Consider the following 16,722-nt stretch of genomic DNA (forward strand, 5'->3'; position numbering starts at 1 on the left):
TTTAGTTGAAGACCCCTCAACCAGGGTAAAACTCTCTAACTAGAATATGATATAATATTTAAATTTGATTGTTTTTGTTTGCTTGGAATAACACCATATCTAGAGATACAATAAATTAAATTAAGGGAATCCATTTGAACATGTATCTTTATTGCTCTGCGTTAGATGAAAAGCTTGATCCCATTCTCATATACAGTAAATATGAAGCTGCAACCAGCAGCCAGAACTTGAAACAAGTGGAAAGAGCTATCTGTGCTGAATTTCTTTGCTGGGTGCAGTAACTTTTTCAAGTAGATTTAAAGAAACTTGTTAGGCTGATTTTCTTTGCCTTTGGGCAGAGCCAAGATACATGTTTCCATCTGTTTCCAGTGTTCATGCTAAACTAAGCTAAGCTTCATGTTCATCAAGCAGGCACCAAAGTGGTATCGATCTTCTCATTTAACTCTTGGCAAGAAAGTGACCATATTTCTTGAAATGTTGAACCACTCCTAATAGGCTACAGGCAAATGTAAACTCTTCTGATAGCTTTTGTACAACCTCATTCTCATAGCGATTCTATATTATTACCATCACCTATGAGAAGCCTAATTACCTTTGTTCCCTGAGAAAAACATAAAAGAGTTTGACTATAGTTAGTATCTCCTTTGTATCTCATCTCATTATTTCCTTTGCAGTTCCCACTGGCTTAAGTGTCAGAAAATCTCTTTATTATATGAGCTACAAATGATGTGGAAGAGATTCAGCAATAAGACTGCAGAAGAACAAGCAGCTCTGAGGGTGCCAGGAACAGAAAGCTGGTTTATTCAAAAAAGAAAACTTCTGAAGTTTGGTTTACTCATGTCTGACTCAGAGGGTTAATGACCCTGAAATGATAAAACATGCTGTTTTCTGCGTGGTGTCTCACAGCCCAACACTGACAGCGAGGATCTTGTTATGACACTAACAGGATTGACCTTTGCAAGGCAGCAATACTTCCACCAACGTCCAAATCCCACTTTTATTTACTCAGATCTGAGTCTGATTTAATATTAAAGTTTCGTGAAAGTATCAGCAACAAATGGACGTAATTTAAAGATTTAACCAGAGGGACACAGTGACGTAAATCTGAGTTGCTGCTTTGCTATATTTGTGCATCCGCATTCACTGTCAGGTAGATCTTTTCTCAGAAAATGTGATAGGGTTGTTCTAGAAGCAAGAACCTGTTACCAAGCTGGTGGCTCCACAAGGGTGTATTGAGGCACAGTGCTCTAAGATAAATGCCAACGTGCTAATGCATGCTAATATGCTCACGCAGACCATGTTGACATGTTTACCTATGTGTTGGTTGATGGAAATGTCACTAGTTTTACAGATATTTTGTCATAAACCAAAGTATGGCTAATTAAAAATTTGACCTGATTATGGTTCTCTATGAAAGTCAGGGGATCACTTCCCTCAAAACCCACCAACGTTAGTCTCTGTTACAGGAAAAGTCAGTAAGTTTCAATGAGGAGAATCTTTACAAAATTGATCTATCCAATAGTTGTTGAGATATTTTAGTCTGCACCAGTGTGGTAAGCTGACTAATTGACCATCCTTAGAGCTGCTCATGTGGCTACTCTCTCAACAAAAGCAGCGATACCCATCCTGGCTGAGTAATATAACCACACATCTCAGTGGCATGCTGGCACGAAAGTAGAACATAATAATCCTGCAGATGTACCCCTTTACCAGATCATCACATCTTCTAAAATAAAGCTGACAGTAAAAATAACTCTGAAAAGTTGGTTATGAAACTGCTGCCAACTAAAGAACCCATCCAACACCCAACACAGGAAGTTAAGATTTCCCTGATCGAATGTGACATCAGATGTATTGTCCACATGAGTGCGATCCTCTGTGGGAACACATGAAAGACACAGCTGTCTCACATCTTCAAAGACTGAGAATCATTTGTTTATTTCTACATCTCTGTCTCCCTCCGTCTTTACAGTTTTCTCTCGAGGACAGTGGGAGGGTGACAGCTGGAGGTCAGCCTTCAGCTCCCATTCTCTTCTGCAGTGAACAGGAGATGCCTGAAATGTAACACACAAAACAGTGACAACGTCTTAATTTATAAACCAGATTGGTTTAATTATAGTTTCTATTGGTGGATGCCCTAACAAGAGTTATAATTCAACCTTTAATGAATTAATGCGTTTGCAGTTTTGTTGACCTGCTACTATAGATCCTTTTGTGCATCCTGATGAAAAGATCTATCGGCCTTCATAGAAGTCTTTGAAGGTTTCAGTCATCCAGGTCATATTTCTTTGTGAAGAATTAAGATTTATTTATTTTTTTATTCTAATGAACGTCTTCCCCTACTCTTTACACTACAACTGTAAATAAAAAAATTCTGATAGAATCTATAGAGATATAAGATATATAATTATATATATAGATATATATATATATATATATATATATATATATATATATATATATTAAACTAATTTTACTTCAAAACACTATTTATTTCCATATAGCCATGTAACAAATAACACACAAACAAAGGAAATAACAAACAAAGGTTGTCAGTGATCTATGAAGCATCCTCAAATTTATTGTTGTGTCAGTACTTGCAGTCATAAGATGGCGACTACTTTCTCTATAACCTCCTTCATGGACAATGCGACTCCCTGTCTCCCTATTATACAAAATGTATGTGGTGAAAATAAAATAAGTCTTGATAAAATATTTTGACAGAAACAGATTTATGTCAGCTTAGAGTTCCACCTATCCTTTAACCTTGGAGTTTGGACTTTCTGCAGTAATGTCAAGACATGTGTGTCCGATCCGGACCTTCCAGATGAACTGAACTAACTAATCCATACTGGCTTTGATTATTAAGGCATCAAACAGGTGTGATCTGTTACAGTGTGGAGGTGAAACTGACGGTTATCCCTTAACTCCACAATGAAAAGAAATGTAGGTGTCCTTTGATCCTCGATTGTAAAGAAACATGTTAGATAGACACTGACAGAGAACATCTTCATACACTCTAAGAGAGAGGAACTTTCAGAGAGACCTGTCAGTGGCTCTATGTGTCTTCATGTTTGATGTTTTTAAACCTTGTAGCTGGGTTCAATGCAGTACCAGGCAGGAGACTGTAGGGCTGAACACATTTATTACAATGATGTCTTTGAAAAAGAAACACAGACTAGTGATAGTACGACACTGGCATTGAAACTTTTAAAAATAAAAAAAAACAAAAGACGAGTTCTCAATATGGCTACTTTCAAAACAGCTAAAAATAGATATTTTCACTGAACATCTAAAAGATTTCTTGTAAAATAACAAAGAATGATTTAAACTCAACTAAAACATTTTTACTAACACACAACAAACTAACGACATGTTACAGCTGTTGAGAAAAATCAAAGCAAGGAGTTAGTTTCTGTTCGGAACTGTTCTACATTGAACGTCGATTGATTTTTTTAATTATTTTTTATTTTTTTACGTACTTAGAGTTCATAGTGCAACAATTAATTAATTCAGCCATCTTTTAATGACTTGTCTATTTCTACATCACTTCAAAGTCTGCATGTCTTCTTGTGACACCTCACAAATAAGCACGAGCAGTTAGTAGTAGACTTCTGTATGGCACAGTTGTTGTAGATTCTTCAAGTGAGTTTATCCAAGGAGGCACCAGTATGGTCATGGTAAAGGTTCGTGTTGGCCACATATTCAACACAAGCAGTTTGAATTCTCCACATATCTTCACACACACACACATGTACTATTGGCCACATTTATACCTGAGTAGGTATCAATGACAAGCGATGTGTATGACTTTAATTGAACTAAAATCTTTCCACTCATCTACCTACAAAAACACACAAACAACGGTTCCCTTTCTGTGTCCCTGAATGTGTTGGCATTGTTCAGGAGGTGTTTTATCTCCACGGCTGCAATTCACCACTGAATCAGCACCAGGAAAACGACCTCCCCACCATTTCAAAGAATAACTTGTTGGGCTTCCTGAAGTAGTGACAAAGCTGCTTAAATGCCTGGGAGCTCAGCGGAGCATGCGGCCTGCCTTTAGACTCGTCCAGGCACTTATCGTGTCCGGCAGACAGGAGGCAGTAGAACCCCTTGGTGGTGTTGTAGTAGAAGTTGTTGGGGCTTATCCTGGGTGGTAAGTCCAGAAACCTCTCAGCCTTTCTCAGCTCGGGGAAGGGATCCCGAATAAGGGCATCTCCATCCACCACATGGATCTGATCCCTGGGGAATACTTCTAGCCAACGGGCTAGATGCTGGTAGTAGAGGCTCCTCTGCAGTGCCTTGTACCCAGGGTCAATGTGGCCCTTGTGGATCAGGAGCTGCTCTAGTGGCTGGTAGGGCTTGTGGCGGGTCAGACGATTGTGGAGGACCTGGGTGTAGTCAGAGACCAGCCTCTCGGCCGGATCCCGGACAATGAGTAACAAGCGGGCAGCTGGATTCATGTCCCAGACACGTGCAGGGACCTGAGGGGCCGCAAAGTAGCCAGGGGTCTTCTCCACCGTCAGCTGACCAGGGAGGGTGAAGGGCATTTGGGCTTTGTACCAGCCCAGGCCTCTGCGGTAGTGCTCCTCCACGTTAAAGTAGTGCACCTGACAGAGGGACAAAAGGTGCAGCAGTGTTAAGGACAAAAATGAAAACAGTACACATCCATGAAATTTCACTTCTTGATCCAGTGATGCTGAAAACATTCTTCAAATGTATCTATAAGCGTTTTATCATTAAAAAGTCACTTTGTCTTTCTTGTCAAAACCAATCTATTCCTTTGTGCCAGCAGTCCTCACCTCAAACTACCCTGGTTAGGATTTCTCTCTCGGCAGCTTCTTTGGGACAGACCTGTCATCATTCATAATCACAAGTACGCAAAGCATGTATAGGCTGAGCTGACTTTGTTCTCATTCTATTAATGCCTCTACACTGATAATGATGAAAGGGGAAAAGTTCATCTAGAGCGTAACACAAATTCACCTGAACATTTTTAAAGGTTAAACTTGATACATTTATTGAAACAAATTTATTTAGTAAAACAGTTGCAGCAGCTTGGCAACACACTGCCCGGTCTTAAGCAAATTAAGTCTTAAGCAAGGTCTTAAGCAAATTGCTGTTTTTTTGTACCAGGTTGGAAATATCAAGGTTTATTTGGGGAAATAAGAGATCCATCAGTGAAGCAGATTTATCACTACTGGATCATTACATCAGTTCAGATAGTGCACTTGCATCATCCTAATCATGATGCTATTTGTGTTTCAGACATGCTTAATGACTGGGTCAGCTGCTGCCAGCTGACTTATTACCCCCAATTACTGGTATCACCATACAGGTGTACAGTGTGGCCTTTATAACCTCACAATTCTCACTTAGTTGAAACTTTTGATGACTTTTATTATTTTAAATAAGTATGATGATAGCCCACATTCAATTATTAAGGACTTATAACTAATTAAAGTACACGAGAAAAACACACCCAAGTTTCATAACTAATAGCACTCATTTTGAAGAAATTAGTGCTCTTTCTTGTGTTATCTTTGCAATATAAATTATTAATGTGGTAACCTTTAAGCAGCATTTTAATATTGTAGCTGGTTCAGGTGGCACTGGCTCTAACTTCTTTATACATGAGATGAGAAGTTTAAAAGGAGTCTCAAGGTAAATGGTACTTTATATTCTGCAAAGTAACTATAGCCAACACAAGTTTTTGACAAGTACAAATTTAGTCGTTCTGCGACTAATGACTACTTTCATTATGAATTAATCTTTATCTTCATCTTCTCATTTATTTTCTAGATTACTATGAATACTACGATGAATTACTTGTTCTATAAATTGTCTGGGTAGTGAAATATGCCAATTAATAACATTAAAATTACTTGTATTGTCTGACCTGAGCTGGAGCTAAGTTAGGTAGTACTTTAAAATTGTACTAATGTGTACTGTCAAGGTTTTAAACTATATAGATGGAAAATTGTCACTTTGTGTGTTTCACAATAAATTGTCATTTAAAATATGTGATGTTTGGAGTGTTCACAGACACAGCTTTTGCAGTTCTATTACATTTAGATAGATTAGATTTTACAGTACTTCACTGTTTATACTTAATGATAGTGAGTGAGAGTGTTTAAGTCTAATCTGTGTGATAGGCAGTAAAGATGCATCCAAAATCGGCTTCAGTAATAGTACAGAAGCATCATCAGTTTCATGTACTTAAAATAACAGCAGTAAAAGTACTTGTATTCCCTGTGATTGCTATATATTTATTATATTATTGTTTATTGTGATGCACCAATGCCCAAGCAGTATTTTAATGCTGGTGCTACTTGAGACTTGCAACTTAGACTTGAACCAATCTGAAGGGTCACAAGAAGAATCGTGAGGGACAGGTCATGTGATGACTAATGGGATAGGAAAGACGAAAAAATCGGATACATTTTTTTTAAGAAGGGAAACATCTCTTTGGTGGAATTGCTAACAATTTATAGACATCTAACAATTTATAGACATTTCTAGACCTCCTTTTGTGGTGACTCACAAGCCATGAAGGCAGAGAATCACAGGTTTAATCTGTGTTGTGATGTCTCACATTTTACAAAAGTACAGTCATAGAAGTACAATAAATAGTATGTCCCTATGAAATCTTGTGAAGTAGAAGAATAAAGTAACATAAGCTGGAAAAACCTCAAAATTGTACTTAAATGCAGTACTTAAGTAAATCTACTCAGTTACTTCCCACCACTGTTGATAGTACAGTTATTAGGTGACAGTGATGCTTTTTTACCTCGGCCTTTGCCACTTCCACATCTGGGTGCAGGTTGAGCATCTCCAGCAGTGCCCTGGTGCCGCCTTTCCGCACACCAATAATAATAGCTCCGGGCAGCCTCTGCTGTGAGGCGTTGTAAGAGGAGGAGGAAGAGGATGATGAAGAGGAGTAGGCAGGCGAGCTGGAACCCCCGCTGCGTAATTCCCTTAAGCATACAGACAGCTGAGTCTGCAGCAGCAGAAGCAACAACAGGGCTAGTAGCAGTGTCCACAGCATGGTGCCACACACACACACACACACACACACACACAGAGGTAGAGTGGAGGTTATGCACACACGCTCATGAGCTCCCGGACTTGTACAGAGCTGTGCTTGTTATCAGTCAGCAGGAGGCCTCAGGAGGGAGCTCTTCAATTGGACAACCTATGAGTCAAGAGAAAAATAATGGTTATAGTCCACTTTTGGTAGAAATACAAGATAGAAAAGTGATACATTTACACTTAAAGCAGAGATTGTTTAAATTCTGACGGATAAAGAGTTTTTATCAAGTTTATTGTCACATATTAGGAGGCTATAATAATTACAACAATACAGCTTCATTTAAATACACAATCATCCTTAAAGTTTATGAAAGCTATGATGACATCAGATAGAAAAACATATATAGATGAGTGACAATTTAAAGGAGAAACCTGAGCAAGTGACAGGAGAAACATGGATATCACAGGTGCACTACATGGTGCAGTTATCATCCAATCATGCTCTGAGGCATGTATGAAGATGCTGAGCAGTGCCAGTTAAAGAGGAAAATATCGTAGATTACTCAACTGGCTAGTCATTTAACAGGAACAGTTACTAAAGTAGCATCTGCGTGTAGATCTATGTGACTGACTGAGCAGTAAATCGGGTCAGAAATTGTGATCAACGGTGCAAATTTGATGGTTATGATGCTTGTCCAGTAATATCATATCTAAGGTAAAGCAGAAGAATAACTGAGACAAGTGACTGACAATGTCAGTTCTCAGTGTCAGTGATCAGACTGTCAGAAAGAACAGTCTATTCACAATCACTTAGACAGCATATTATAGTACGGTTGAAGTGCATAAAGCCCTCATTAAAAGATGAATGCACCTTTAAGAGTTTGTCCACAGAGACGTGAAATGACAAGACACAGTACAGGCCTGAATGTTTGACCCCTACAGTGAGGAGATCCAGTGACTCTGTTCTACTGTGAAGGGTATTTTTCTGGCTTCTGGCTTAGAGTACACTGTAAATCCATACCAAGTCGTTCAGAGTGATCACCTTTATCCTATGATGAAACATTTCTATCCTGATGGGAGTGATCTCTTCCAGGATGACAATGCTCCATGCATAGGGCACAAGGCATCACTGAATGGCTTGATCAATATGAAAATGATTTCACAGTCACCACATCTCAACCCGATTGAAGCCAAGGGAGATTTTGGACTGACGTTTTGTATAGCGCTCTCCACCACCATCATCAAAACACCAAATCCCTCCAGTAGTATTCAGAGAATCAATGCCAAGGCGCATTAAAGCTGTTTTCTTCTGGCAGTATGTGACGGGCCAACACTTTGTTAAGACACTTTATGTTGGTTTTTCCCTTAATTTGTCACCCGTCTGTATATATTCCATAATATAGTCTTCTTTAGATATGTTTCTTAGACTGTAGGCAGTTTTTTGATTCCCCGATACTGACTGGGAACTTATTCCATTCTACAGAAGCTCTGTTGTAGTCTTGTCACTAATTGCTGTTTATCCACATATCGAGTTGCCCAGATTCCTCCAACAGAGCTGTAAAAGTTTCAGATATAAAATAAGAATTCAACTGACTGACTTCTACATTCTTTCATCATATTTTAAATTGTAAAAACTCTAAGTGAACAAATAAAAGTATAAGAACACTGTATGGCAGCATGTTCATATTGTGAAATTTATATTATTTATATCTGAAAGTATGCCACATAAATGATTTATACTTTTCTTTTCTGCATTTCTGCAAATAATTGATAAAATTACACAATAACAAATCTACTGAAGATGCACAGCTTTGAATAACAGATATATCTGTGTGTCCCAACCAAATAAAAACACCAAACCTTCTGTACAGAAAGAATAAAAATGTAAAATGTTTCCTTTGAGCAGCAGATGATGCAGTGTTGACATCACTCAGATTATAAGAGTGTAGTCACAGATCGTTTCAATTCATCTCAGCAGTCGCTCCATGCACGCGTACTTGCTCAACGGTTTCATGATCCTATATATCTGAGACGAGTCTTTACTCTAATATGCCAGTGGTGGATTCAGCCCAGAATATAGGACTGTCATATAATCATGGCAAGAAGATACTAAAATATTCATCTATATCTAAAGCAGACAGATAGAAGATGCACTGAAAATGAATGCTGTTATGAGGTTTAGTTTAGGGTCTCCCCAAGAAGCACTAACACTCCTCTGTGATTAGCTGAACCATTTTTATGGTAGAAAAGACAAGTTACAGTGAATCCTAAATGTCTGAAGGCAGCAAGATGTCCCTTGGAGATGGGTTTAATCTGTATATATGATGAGGTTTCCAGTGATGGAATAAGTATTTTGAACTTTTACTTTAATTTTGAGTAGAAGTATGGAGGAGCAGAAAATGGAAAGACACAAGTAAAGTATAAGGTTCCTCAAAAAGCATTTCAAGAATTTAGTGGCATCTTGCAGTGTAGCTACTGCGAAAATATCAGCCAAAAACGTCATCATTTTAAATACAAATAATATCTTTTTTTCTTTATTTTTGGGCCACAAGATGTCCATACACAGTATATGATATTAATTCAGAGACTCTCTTCTTTTTAAACAATCCTTTGCCGTTAAGCAACCCTCATGTGATCGAACTGAACTGATCAGCTGCCTAATCACATCTCCCTGCTGATATGTGTTTTAAAGCCCTGTTTTGCACTGGTCCTGACCAAAATGATCCACAAGTGATGAGTGGCTTCCATAGTTTAATAGGCATGATAAACATAAACAGCACAGTAATAAGTGCTCAAGATGGGGACAAATCTCACATTCAACTCAACTCCAGCTTTAATCAGTGCTCACTCAAAGGAATAGTTTAACATTTTGGAAAAGACTCTTTCTTGTAGAGAGTTAGATTTTTGTATGGTAAGTATCTAAAAATCATGGGACAGCATAGCTTAGCTTAGCACAAAGGGTGGTTGTGGTTAAATGCCAAAATGTCTAATCTATTTCTTTATGATCTTGTAATCTGCCTTTAGCTGTAGAAACTGGGCTGTTTCACCCAGTCACATAGGAGGACAATAAGCATGGCCTGTGTAATGAGGCAGAGAATGAAATGCATTTGATACAATACGGCACATATGGATACATTTTCATATGTTTGCTTGCTTTGTTTTTGTTTTTTCTTGTCTTTGTATGTAGTCAGGGTATTTTCAATTTTCAATCAAAAATCAATTCACACAATCTGAATGTCGCAATTTGCCAAACATTTCCTAATTTTCTTGCACTTGGACCTATTTTCTGTACCGGTTTTACATTTTGACTCATTAAACTGAGGTCTTAATATCACAGGTTAAATCAATCCCATTAAATGTGGTTACAGTGTGCAGAGCCATGTTCATGCTGTTATTTAAACCAAAAGAGCTGGACAGATATTACATTGAATAAAAGGTCAAAGTTTCACTTTTATGTCATACTTACAAGCAGCCAAGTGGGAAAAACTGAAATGCTGGGGCGTCAACTCAAACCTAGCAGTGAGCAGCTGCACTGGAAATATGTTTTGTCAGTGTTTCAGTTCATTCAGTACATACAGTAGTGTTCACCCTGAACCCTTCTTGTTCTTCTGGTTTTCCTGTTGTTATTGTTACTGTTGTTATTGTGCTAGAGCCGCCCTGATGCGACTGAGTTATTAATTAGTATAACAATGTAGAGGAGGGACCCTGTCTAGCATTTTTCCTGTTGCAGAGCACTAATTGCACCTTGAGGGAGTGTCGCTGCACCCCCCAACCTTCTGTGCTATCCCCTGGCTTGGTGACATTGTCGTCATCGATGTTGCAACCTTTGCCATCCCTTGTTGACTGTGGATGGGAGCTCCAATGTACCAATGTAAAACACTGTGTGGTTAAAGACGGTGCTGTGGGTGTTGTGAGTGTTCACTTTAGTGTTGTAGGTAGAAGTGAGGATAGGCTTTAACAGACCTTTTTTTTTTGGCCTTCTTCAGTGTCTTCTTTGTTTTTCGTTTACTTGGGGTTCTTTCTTTTTGTGAGTGAGAGTAATCAAATCATATTCATAATCAACAGCTTTAGACCAGTTGATTTGAAAATATGTGTTTGTGAAATTGTATTAAGTTAAAGTACAAATCTAGCCATTCCTATTTTTTGTCTGTGATTTTAAGGCATACTATTTTTGATTTAATAGAATATAAATGAAGGCCAGCTTATTTTACTATGAAAACAGCTAGATTTTTTTTATTCCTTTTGATTTTTTACTCTAACAAAGGACCTGTTGGGAATTCAGACGCTGCTCTCACTGACCTGAAAACTTAGTTTTTCCACCAAGGTGTAGTGTCACTTGTCACACAGGCAGACATGAGATGAAAACCAAACAAAATCCTTTGTGACATTTGTGTTTTGTGTTTTAAGTAATCAGGATCGACAAATTAACGAAAAATTAAAGCCACACTATCAAATCTGTGAGTCTGTACTTTGGCACAGCCAATGATTTTACCTAAATGCTAACGTAACTGATTTAGAGATCACTAAAGTTATTCAAACATTGCATAGAGGGTCATCAAATGGTTGTGGAGACCAAGTCATTCAAGTGGACCACCTAACCAAAGCACTCACACTGCCATGCCTCATCAAAATATTGTATTTTTATAATATCTTTCTCATGTTTGTCAAATGAAGTTGAAACTTATATACTTAACTATATATATATTTACAAACAATCATTCAACAGTCTAGTTATACCCAACTGGCAACCCCCGTGGCTGTGAGGGGAAGCCAATGTGGAAGTGCTAAAAATTGCAGTTCCTCAAACATCTAATTAAGGCTGGCTAAAGAACGAGTCTCCAAAAGCCCCCATTTTGAAAACTTCCAACTTCACAGCAGAAGTAAACATGTTAAGAGTCTGGCACAATAGCAAATTTCCCTGTTCAAATTACATTAAGGCTCAATGTTCTGCATAATTAACAGCCTAAATGATTTCCCCCTGGGATTATTAAAGTATTTCTGATTCTGATTCTGATTCTTGGCTGCTTTGATTGACAGGTGGATGTCGTTATGGGTGGCTTTGTTTGAGCATCCAGGCATTATTTAGCGTGCCTGTGGACCTGCACATGATCCATGTCTTTGCCCATTTTTGGATTAACAGGGAGGCGGCAGACACAGGACTGTACTTTCTAAGTTTCACAGAAACCTAAGGTCGACGCTGAAGATACGACGTTCATTTCTACACTATCTATGGTTGTACCCAAGAAAACAAGATCACAACAAGTGTTGTGCATGGCTTTTTATCAGCAATCTTGTCTTGTGCTCTAAGCACCAAATGGCATAATTTCCCAAAACCATACCAACCATATCTTCAGAAATGCAGAAAGCCAAACACAGGGCTTAGTTTAAATTCCATATGTAGCTGGGAGGCTCATTGTCATCATCTAAACATCATCTATCCATAGATAATTGGTAGGTTTACTACTGCATTCTTCTGACCAGTTCCAGCCACTGACAAAGCAAATATTGTGTTTCTGGTTATGTGCAAGCTCCCAAAGATTAGCAGGATTTATGAATTGACACAATTGTCATTAAAAAAATATTGTTTTCATGTGGCTTGTGTGTGAAAATGATTTTTGAGTCCCATCAGTCTTTTATAGTCAATGTACACCAGACTCCAAACTGCAGCCTGAACACTGTTGAATCAGCTTTTACACTGGCCCTTTGTTTCCCTCAGAACAATCCTATCTCATAGAAATGACATTTATGTACTACTAATGTATTTGTGCTTTGAGGGGAAAAGTAATTGCTGTCTGGGTTATTTTCTCTTAATATAGGAAAGCTATATTATAACTATATACTGTGTTCATTCATGGGTGGTCTAGTGGAGACAGCAGTTTGCATCCTGACTCCTTTGTGTGTTAGTTAGAGAAGGTTAGAGAAAGGCAATGGATTCAACTGGACGTTAATAACTTAAAATTGTCCAATCTTGTGGTTCAAGTCACAGCTGACTTTTTCAGTATTTAACAAAGACCAATTTTAATTGTAAGTGCCGCGAGAGCCCAAACATAACCATAGTCTAATGATGCTTAGGATTCTATAGATATAGAATAAAATGTGTTGCTCAGTATCAGTATTTTACAACGATATGTTAATTACTAATGATCAGGTGGCATTACATTTCTCACAAAATGCATTTACTGTTGCAAATATTGGGTTGTTTACTGTCACAAAGATACATATTGAGAGGAATACTCTACAGCTTAAAAAATGATCAACTTGGCAAACTCAGGAGATGGCAGGTGAATGCACGTTTCCATCCATGACGTGAATATTAGGATTTAGTTCATTGAGATAAGCAGTAGATGGGCTAATGTTGCAGCCATACCACAAGATTACGTAATAAAAGCGCACAAATCAAACATCAAATGCTGGGGAAAAGAAGAAAACATGATTCTTTTGAATGTTTCCATTGCACTTTGTCACTCACCACTTACTGTTTATTAATAACCTCAAACCTACAGTACATTTCTGTACTGCAATTTCCTGTCACTTACTGGCCAACATACTGTATACCCCATACTGATACACATTGGCTGATAACAGACCCATTTTGACCCTGATGAGTGTTCACTTGAATTCTGCCTCATGTACATTAGCTGCTGGCAGCGAGCAGAGAGAATGAGCACCGACAGTCATCATGTTGATGTAAAGTGGCAAACTGTGGGCTGATGCCAATCACAGTGTGGAGTGCATACAGCTTATGTGTGTGTGTGTGTGTGTGTGTGTGAGAGCAATGGAGACAAAGAGAGATCGAGGAGTTGTGTGTGTCTGTGTGTAGATGTTTGTGTTCCACAGCGAGACACATGCACACGCTTGTGTGTTAAGTGGTTGTGTGAGTCTCTTGTGACTCCTCTGTAAGCTGAAATATTCCCCTGCTGTCAAGTCGCTTCGCTTCCACCTCACCTCATGACCTTCTTCTCTCCTCCACCTCCTCCTACCCTTCCTCTCACCTTTCCTTGTCCTCGTCAACCCTCACCTTTGTTCTCTGTTTCCTCAGCCTGTTCCTGACTCTATCTCCGTGAGTCGTTTGAGTCCGTCCCTGTTTATGTGAAATCCGATAACAAACCCTGGCACCATGCTAATGGGGATGCCCCGCAGCAGCCTCTTAGCTGCTCATAAATAAAACAGAAGCTCACCTTTCTGCCCTGAAATATTTTTGAGTCAATGAACTTTTAATCTTGACAGGAAATGAGACAAGGTTAAATTTAGAAACGCTTCATGTCTCCTGTCCTTAGTTCACTCCCTACAATTTTTGCTGTAATTGGAACTTTTTCTTTACTGGTTCCAAAAATATTTGAAAACCTTTAATTTGGTTATTTTTAAAACTATAAACTGCATGACAGTAAATGTCTAAAATATCCAGTTTGTACTTATTAATCTATTTCTAACCATTTTTAGCACTTTCATTCAAAGTATGTGTCAAATACACATTTTACTTACTTACTATTTGTAATTGAATTTGCAAAAAAATGCATTATGAAAGCAAATTCCTGAGACATTTCTGTTACTTTAGTTACTTTATTGTCTGCACTTAGAACTAGCCATACGTAATGATTGACCTTTTTGTTGTAAATGGCACACACAACAAAATGGCAGACTTCATTAGCTCCGCTTAATGGCTGGGCGGCTCTTTTTATCAGCGCCATATGAGCTCCGAGTTAGCCTCTTAGTCCTGCTCAATGAGCCTCACGAGTCATTGTAAGTCCTTGTCTTTCCTGCTCATCACTTCTTGTGATTCACATTAGCCAGCATGGATAGGAAGAAGAAGAAGAACAACAACAACAACAATGCCAGGATTGTCAATGATGCGTGAATTCTCCATATTGACAAACACACGTATCTGTCCAGGCTGGAAAAGATAGAGATGGAGAGAAAAAAAGAAAAGGGTGGAGTGTAATTATCTGTGAAAGGCAGATGCTGTCATCTGCGTATTGGGAGAGTTTCTGTGCTTTATAAGTTTTTAGTGTGTGTGTGTGCGTGGGTGTGTGTGTATCTAGTCTCATCTGCATGTGTGCAGCGCCTTTGCCTTTTGTGCCAGCACGCAGCATGCGACTGCCCGCGATCCAGGCCCTTGGAAATATCTTTTTACTGAGCGATGGTATTTTGGGGGTGGGGGGGTGGGGGGAGGATTATCCTGTACACAGAGACGGAGGGTGGCAGGGAGGGAAGAGACGGGTGGTAGGAAGACAGGATGGGGCTGAGGTACAGTTGGTGTGTGTGTGTGTGCTCGGCAGGAGGGTGTGTGTGTAAGGCAGCCAGGAAGATTGTCCCTGGTAGGGGGTGGTATAGTGAAATGCTTTGGATTTCTAAGCCTGTCATATCACCAAGGCTGTGAGAGTCAGATAAAACTCTCTCTGTCCTCCTTCCTTCCTTTCTTTTTCCATTCAACCCCCCCCCCCCCCCCCCCTCATCTATCTCTCTTTCACACTCTGGTCTACTTCTTTCTCCTTTATTTGTTGGGGCCCGCCTTCTTTTCCTCTGTCATTTGTCTTTCTTTACCTCCAAACTTCCACCTCAGCTGCACTTTGTAGGTCTTCTGTTTGTGTTCATATACCTTTTTCGTGCCCAGGCCCCGTTCAAACAATCACTCTTGCTGATTGTGGCACACATCCACCACAGCCATGGAGATGATGATTGCCTTTCAGAATAAAATAAAAAACAAATGTAACAAGGCTGTGCCTTTTTCCCATCCTGGTCCCATTACCCACCTGGAGAGGAGATAGCCAACACTTGGAGGGGGGTCTGTAATCAAAATAGATGAAGCCATCTGAGAAAGACGAGAATTGGTCATGCTTCTAAATTGGCCGACCAGCGGCATTTATCTTGTGTTCCTAAGTCGCACAGAAAAGATGGAGGACAATGTATGGATACAGAAAAGATTCTTGAGAGATCCTGCAAGCCCACCTTTCTCGTTTTCCCATCACATTATGTTAAGCCCAACAAAGCTTCCTATCTTCTGCCAGGTCTTTCAAGGTTCATAGATAAGAAAAACAAGATGTGGATGAGAGACTGGAAACAACTCCTTCATCTCTATTGAAGTCAAGGAGTTTCGCCTCTTCCAGGCACTTTATCTCTCTGTGTGAGGAGTTCGAGGCACTTTGCACCAGGTACTGAGCCTGGGGAGAGATATGCTTAGATACCTACAAAAGTGGAGGGTTTGATCTTTTCCTGAGAGAGATTCAGAGTAAAGAAAACAAATGGTGGAAATAGATATCGGGTAGAAAACAGAACTGCCCTAACAAGAGCTTCTTCCTTTCTATTCATCTCAGAAGTTTGTCAGTGCAAATGGGTATTAATAACAATCCCACAAAATGGTGGTCTGGTAGTGCCAATCTCTTGATGTCTCTTGCTACTGTATTCATTTCTTGTCTATTAGCTGATAAGTGAACATTAGCATTGTAAACTAACAGTATTAAGACTGTGATTCTTCAGCCAATGATTTAGTGCTTAGGTTTATGTCAAATCAATAGGCAGACAGAAGGTCTCTCTTCATGTAATTCCATCATCTCTTTATTTGTTGGCTTCTCTATCTCTCTCACTCTCTCTGTTTATATCTCGCTCGACCTTTGCTGAGGTCTGTCCGTCTTTTACCCATCAGCCCCCTGCTGCTTTTCAAATTAGACTCTTTGGAAAAAAAAAAAAAAACTC

The 16,722-nt window shown here is 39.1% G+C and overlaps 1 protein-coding gene and 1 long non-coding RNA gene across 2 annotated transcripts in view; both read right to left on the reverse strand.

The window, feature by feature from the left end:
* Window positions 1-2,595: 2,595 nt before the first annotated feature.
* On the reverse strand, window positions 2,596-7,061 carry hs3st1l2 (heparan sulfate (glucosamine) 3-O-sulfotransferase 1-like 2). The gene is made up of 2 exons (XM_010736546.3): window positions 6,791-7,061; window positions 2,596-4,610 (listed from the first exon to the last, which is right to left on the reverse strand). Exons 1-2 carry the CDS (start codon window positions 7,046-7,048, stop codon window positions 3,945-3,947), a joined length of 924 nt encoding a protein of 307 aa, XP_010734848.1. The 5' UTR covers window positions 7,049-7,061; the 3' UTR covers window positions 2,596-3,944.
* Window positions 7,062-16,722, reverse strand: part of LOC109139494 (uncharacterized) — a 28,600-nt gene continuing 18,939 nt past the window's right edge. Inside the window, exon 3 of the long non-coding RNA XR_002042215.2 lies at window positions 7,062-7,195. This is a non-coding gene — a long non-coding RNA (uncharacterized LOC109139494). The remainder of the gene's footprint in view (window positions 7,196-16,722) is intronic.

The sequence above is a fragment of the Larimichthys crocea genome, chromosome III (genome assembly GCF_000972845.2).
Source record: "Larimichthys crocea isolate SSNF chromosome III, L_crocea_2.0, whole genome shotgun sequence".
Taxonomy (NCBI): Eukaryota; Metazoa; Chordata; class Actinopteri; family Sciaenidae; genus Larimichthys; species Larimichthys crocea.

Coding starts and splice junctions, on each gene's coding strand:
- hs3st1l2 (XM_010736546.3), bottom strand. CDS start 7,048: ATGCTGTGGACACTGCTACTAGCCCTGTTGTTGCTTCTGCTGCTGCAG. Junction 4,611..6,790: donor TGGAAGTGGCAAAGGCCGAG/GTAAAAAAGCAT, acceptor TCCCTCTGTCAG/GTGCACTACTTTAACGTGGA.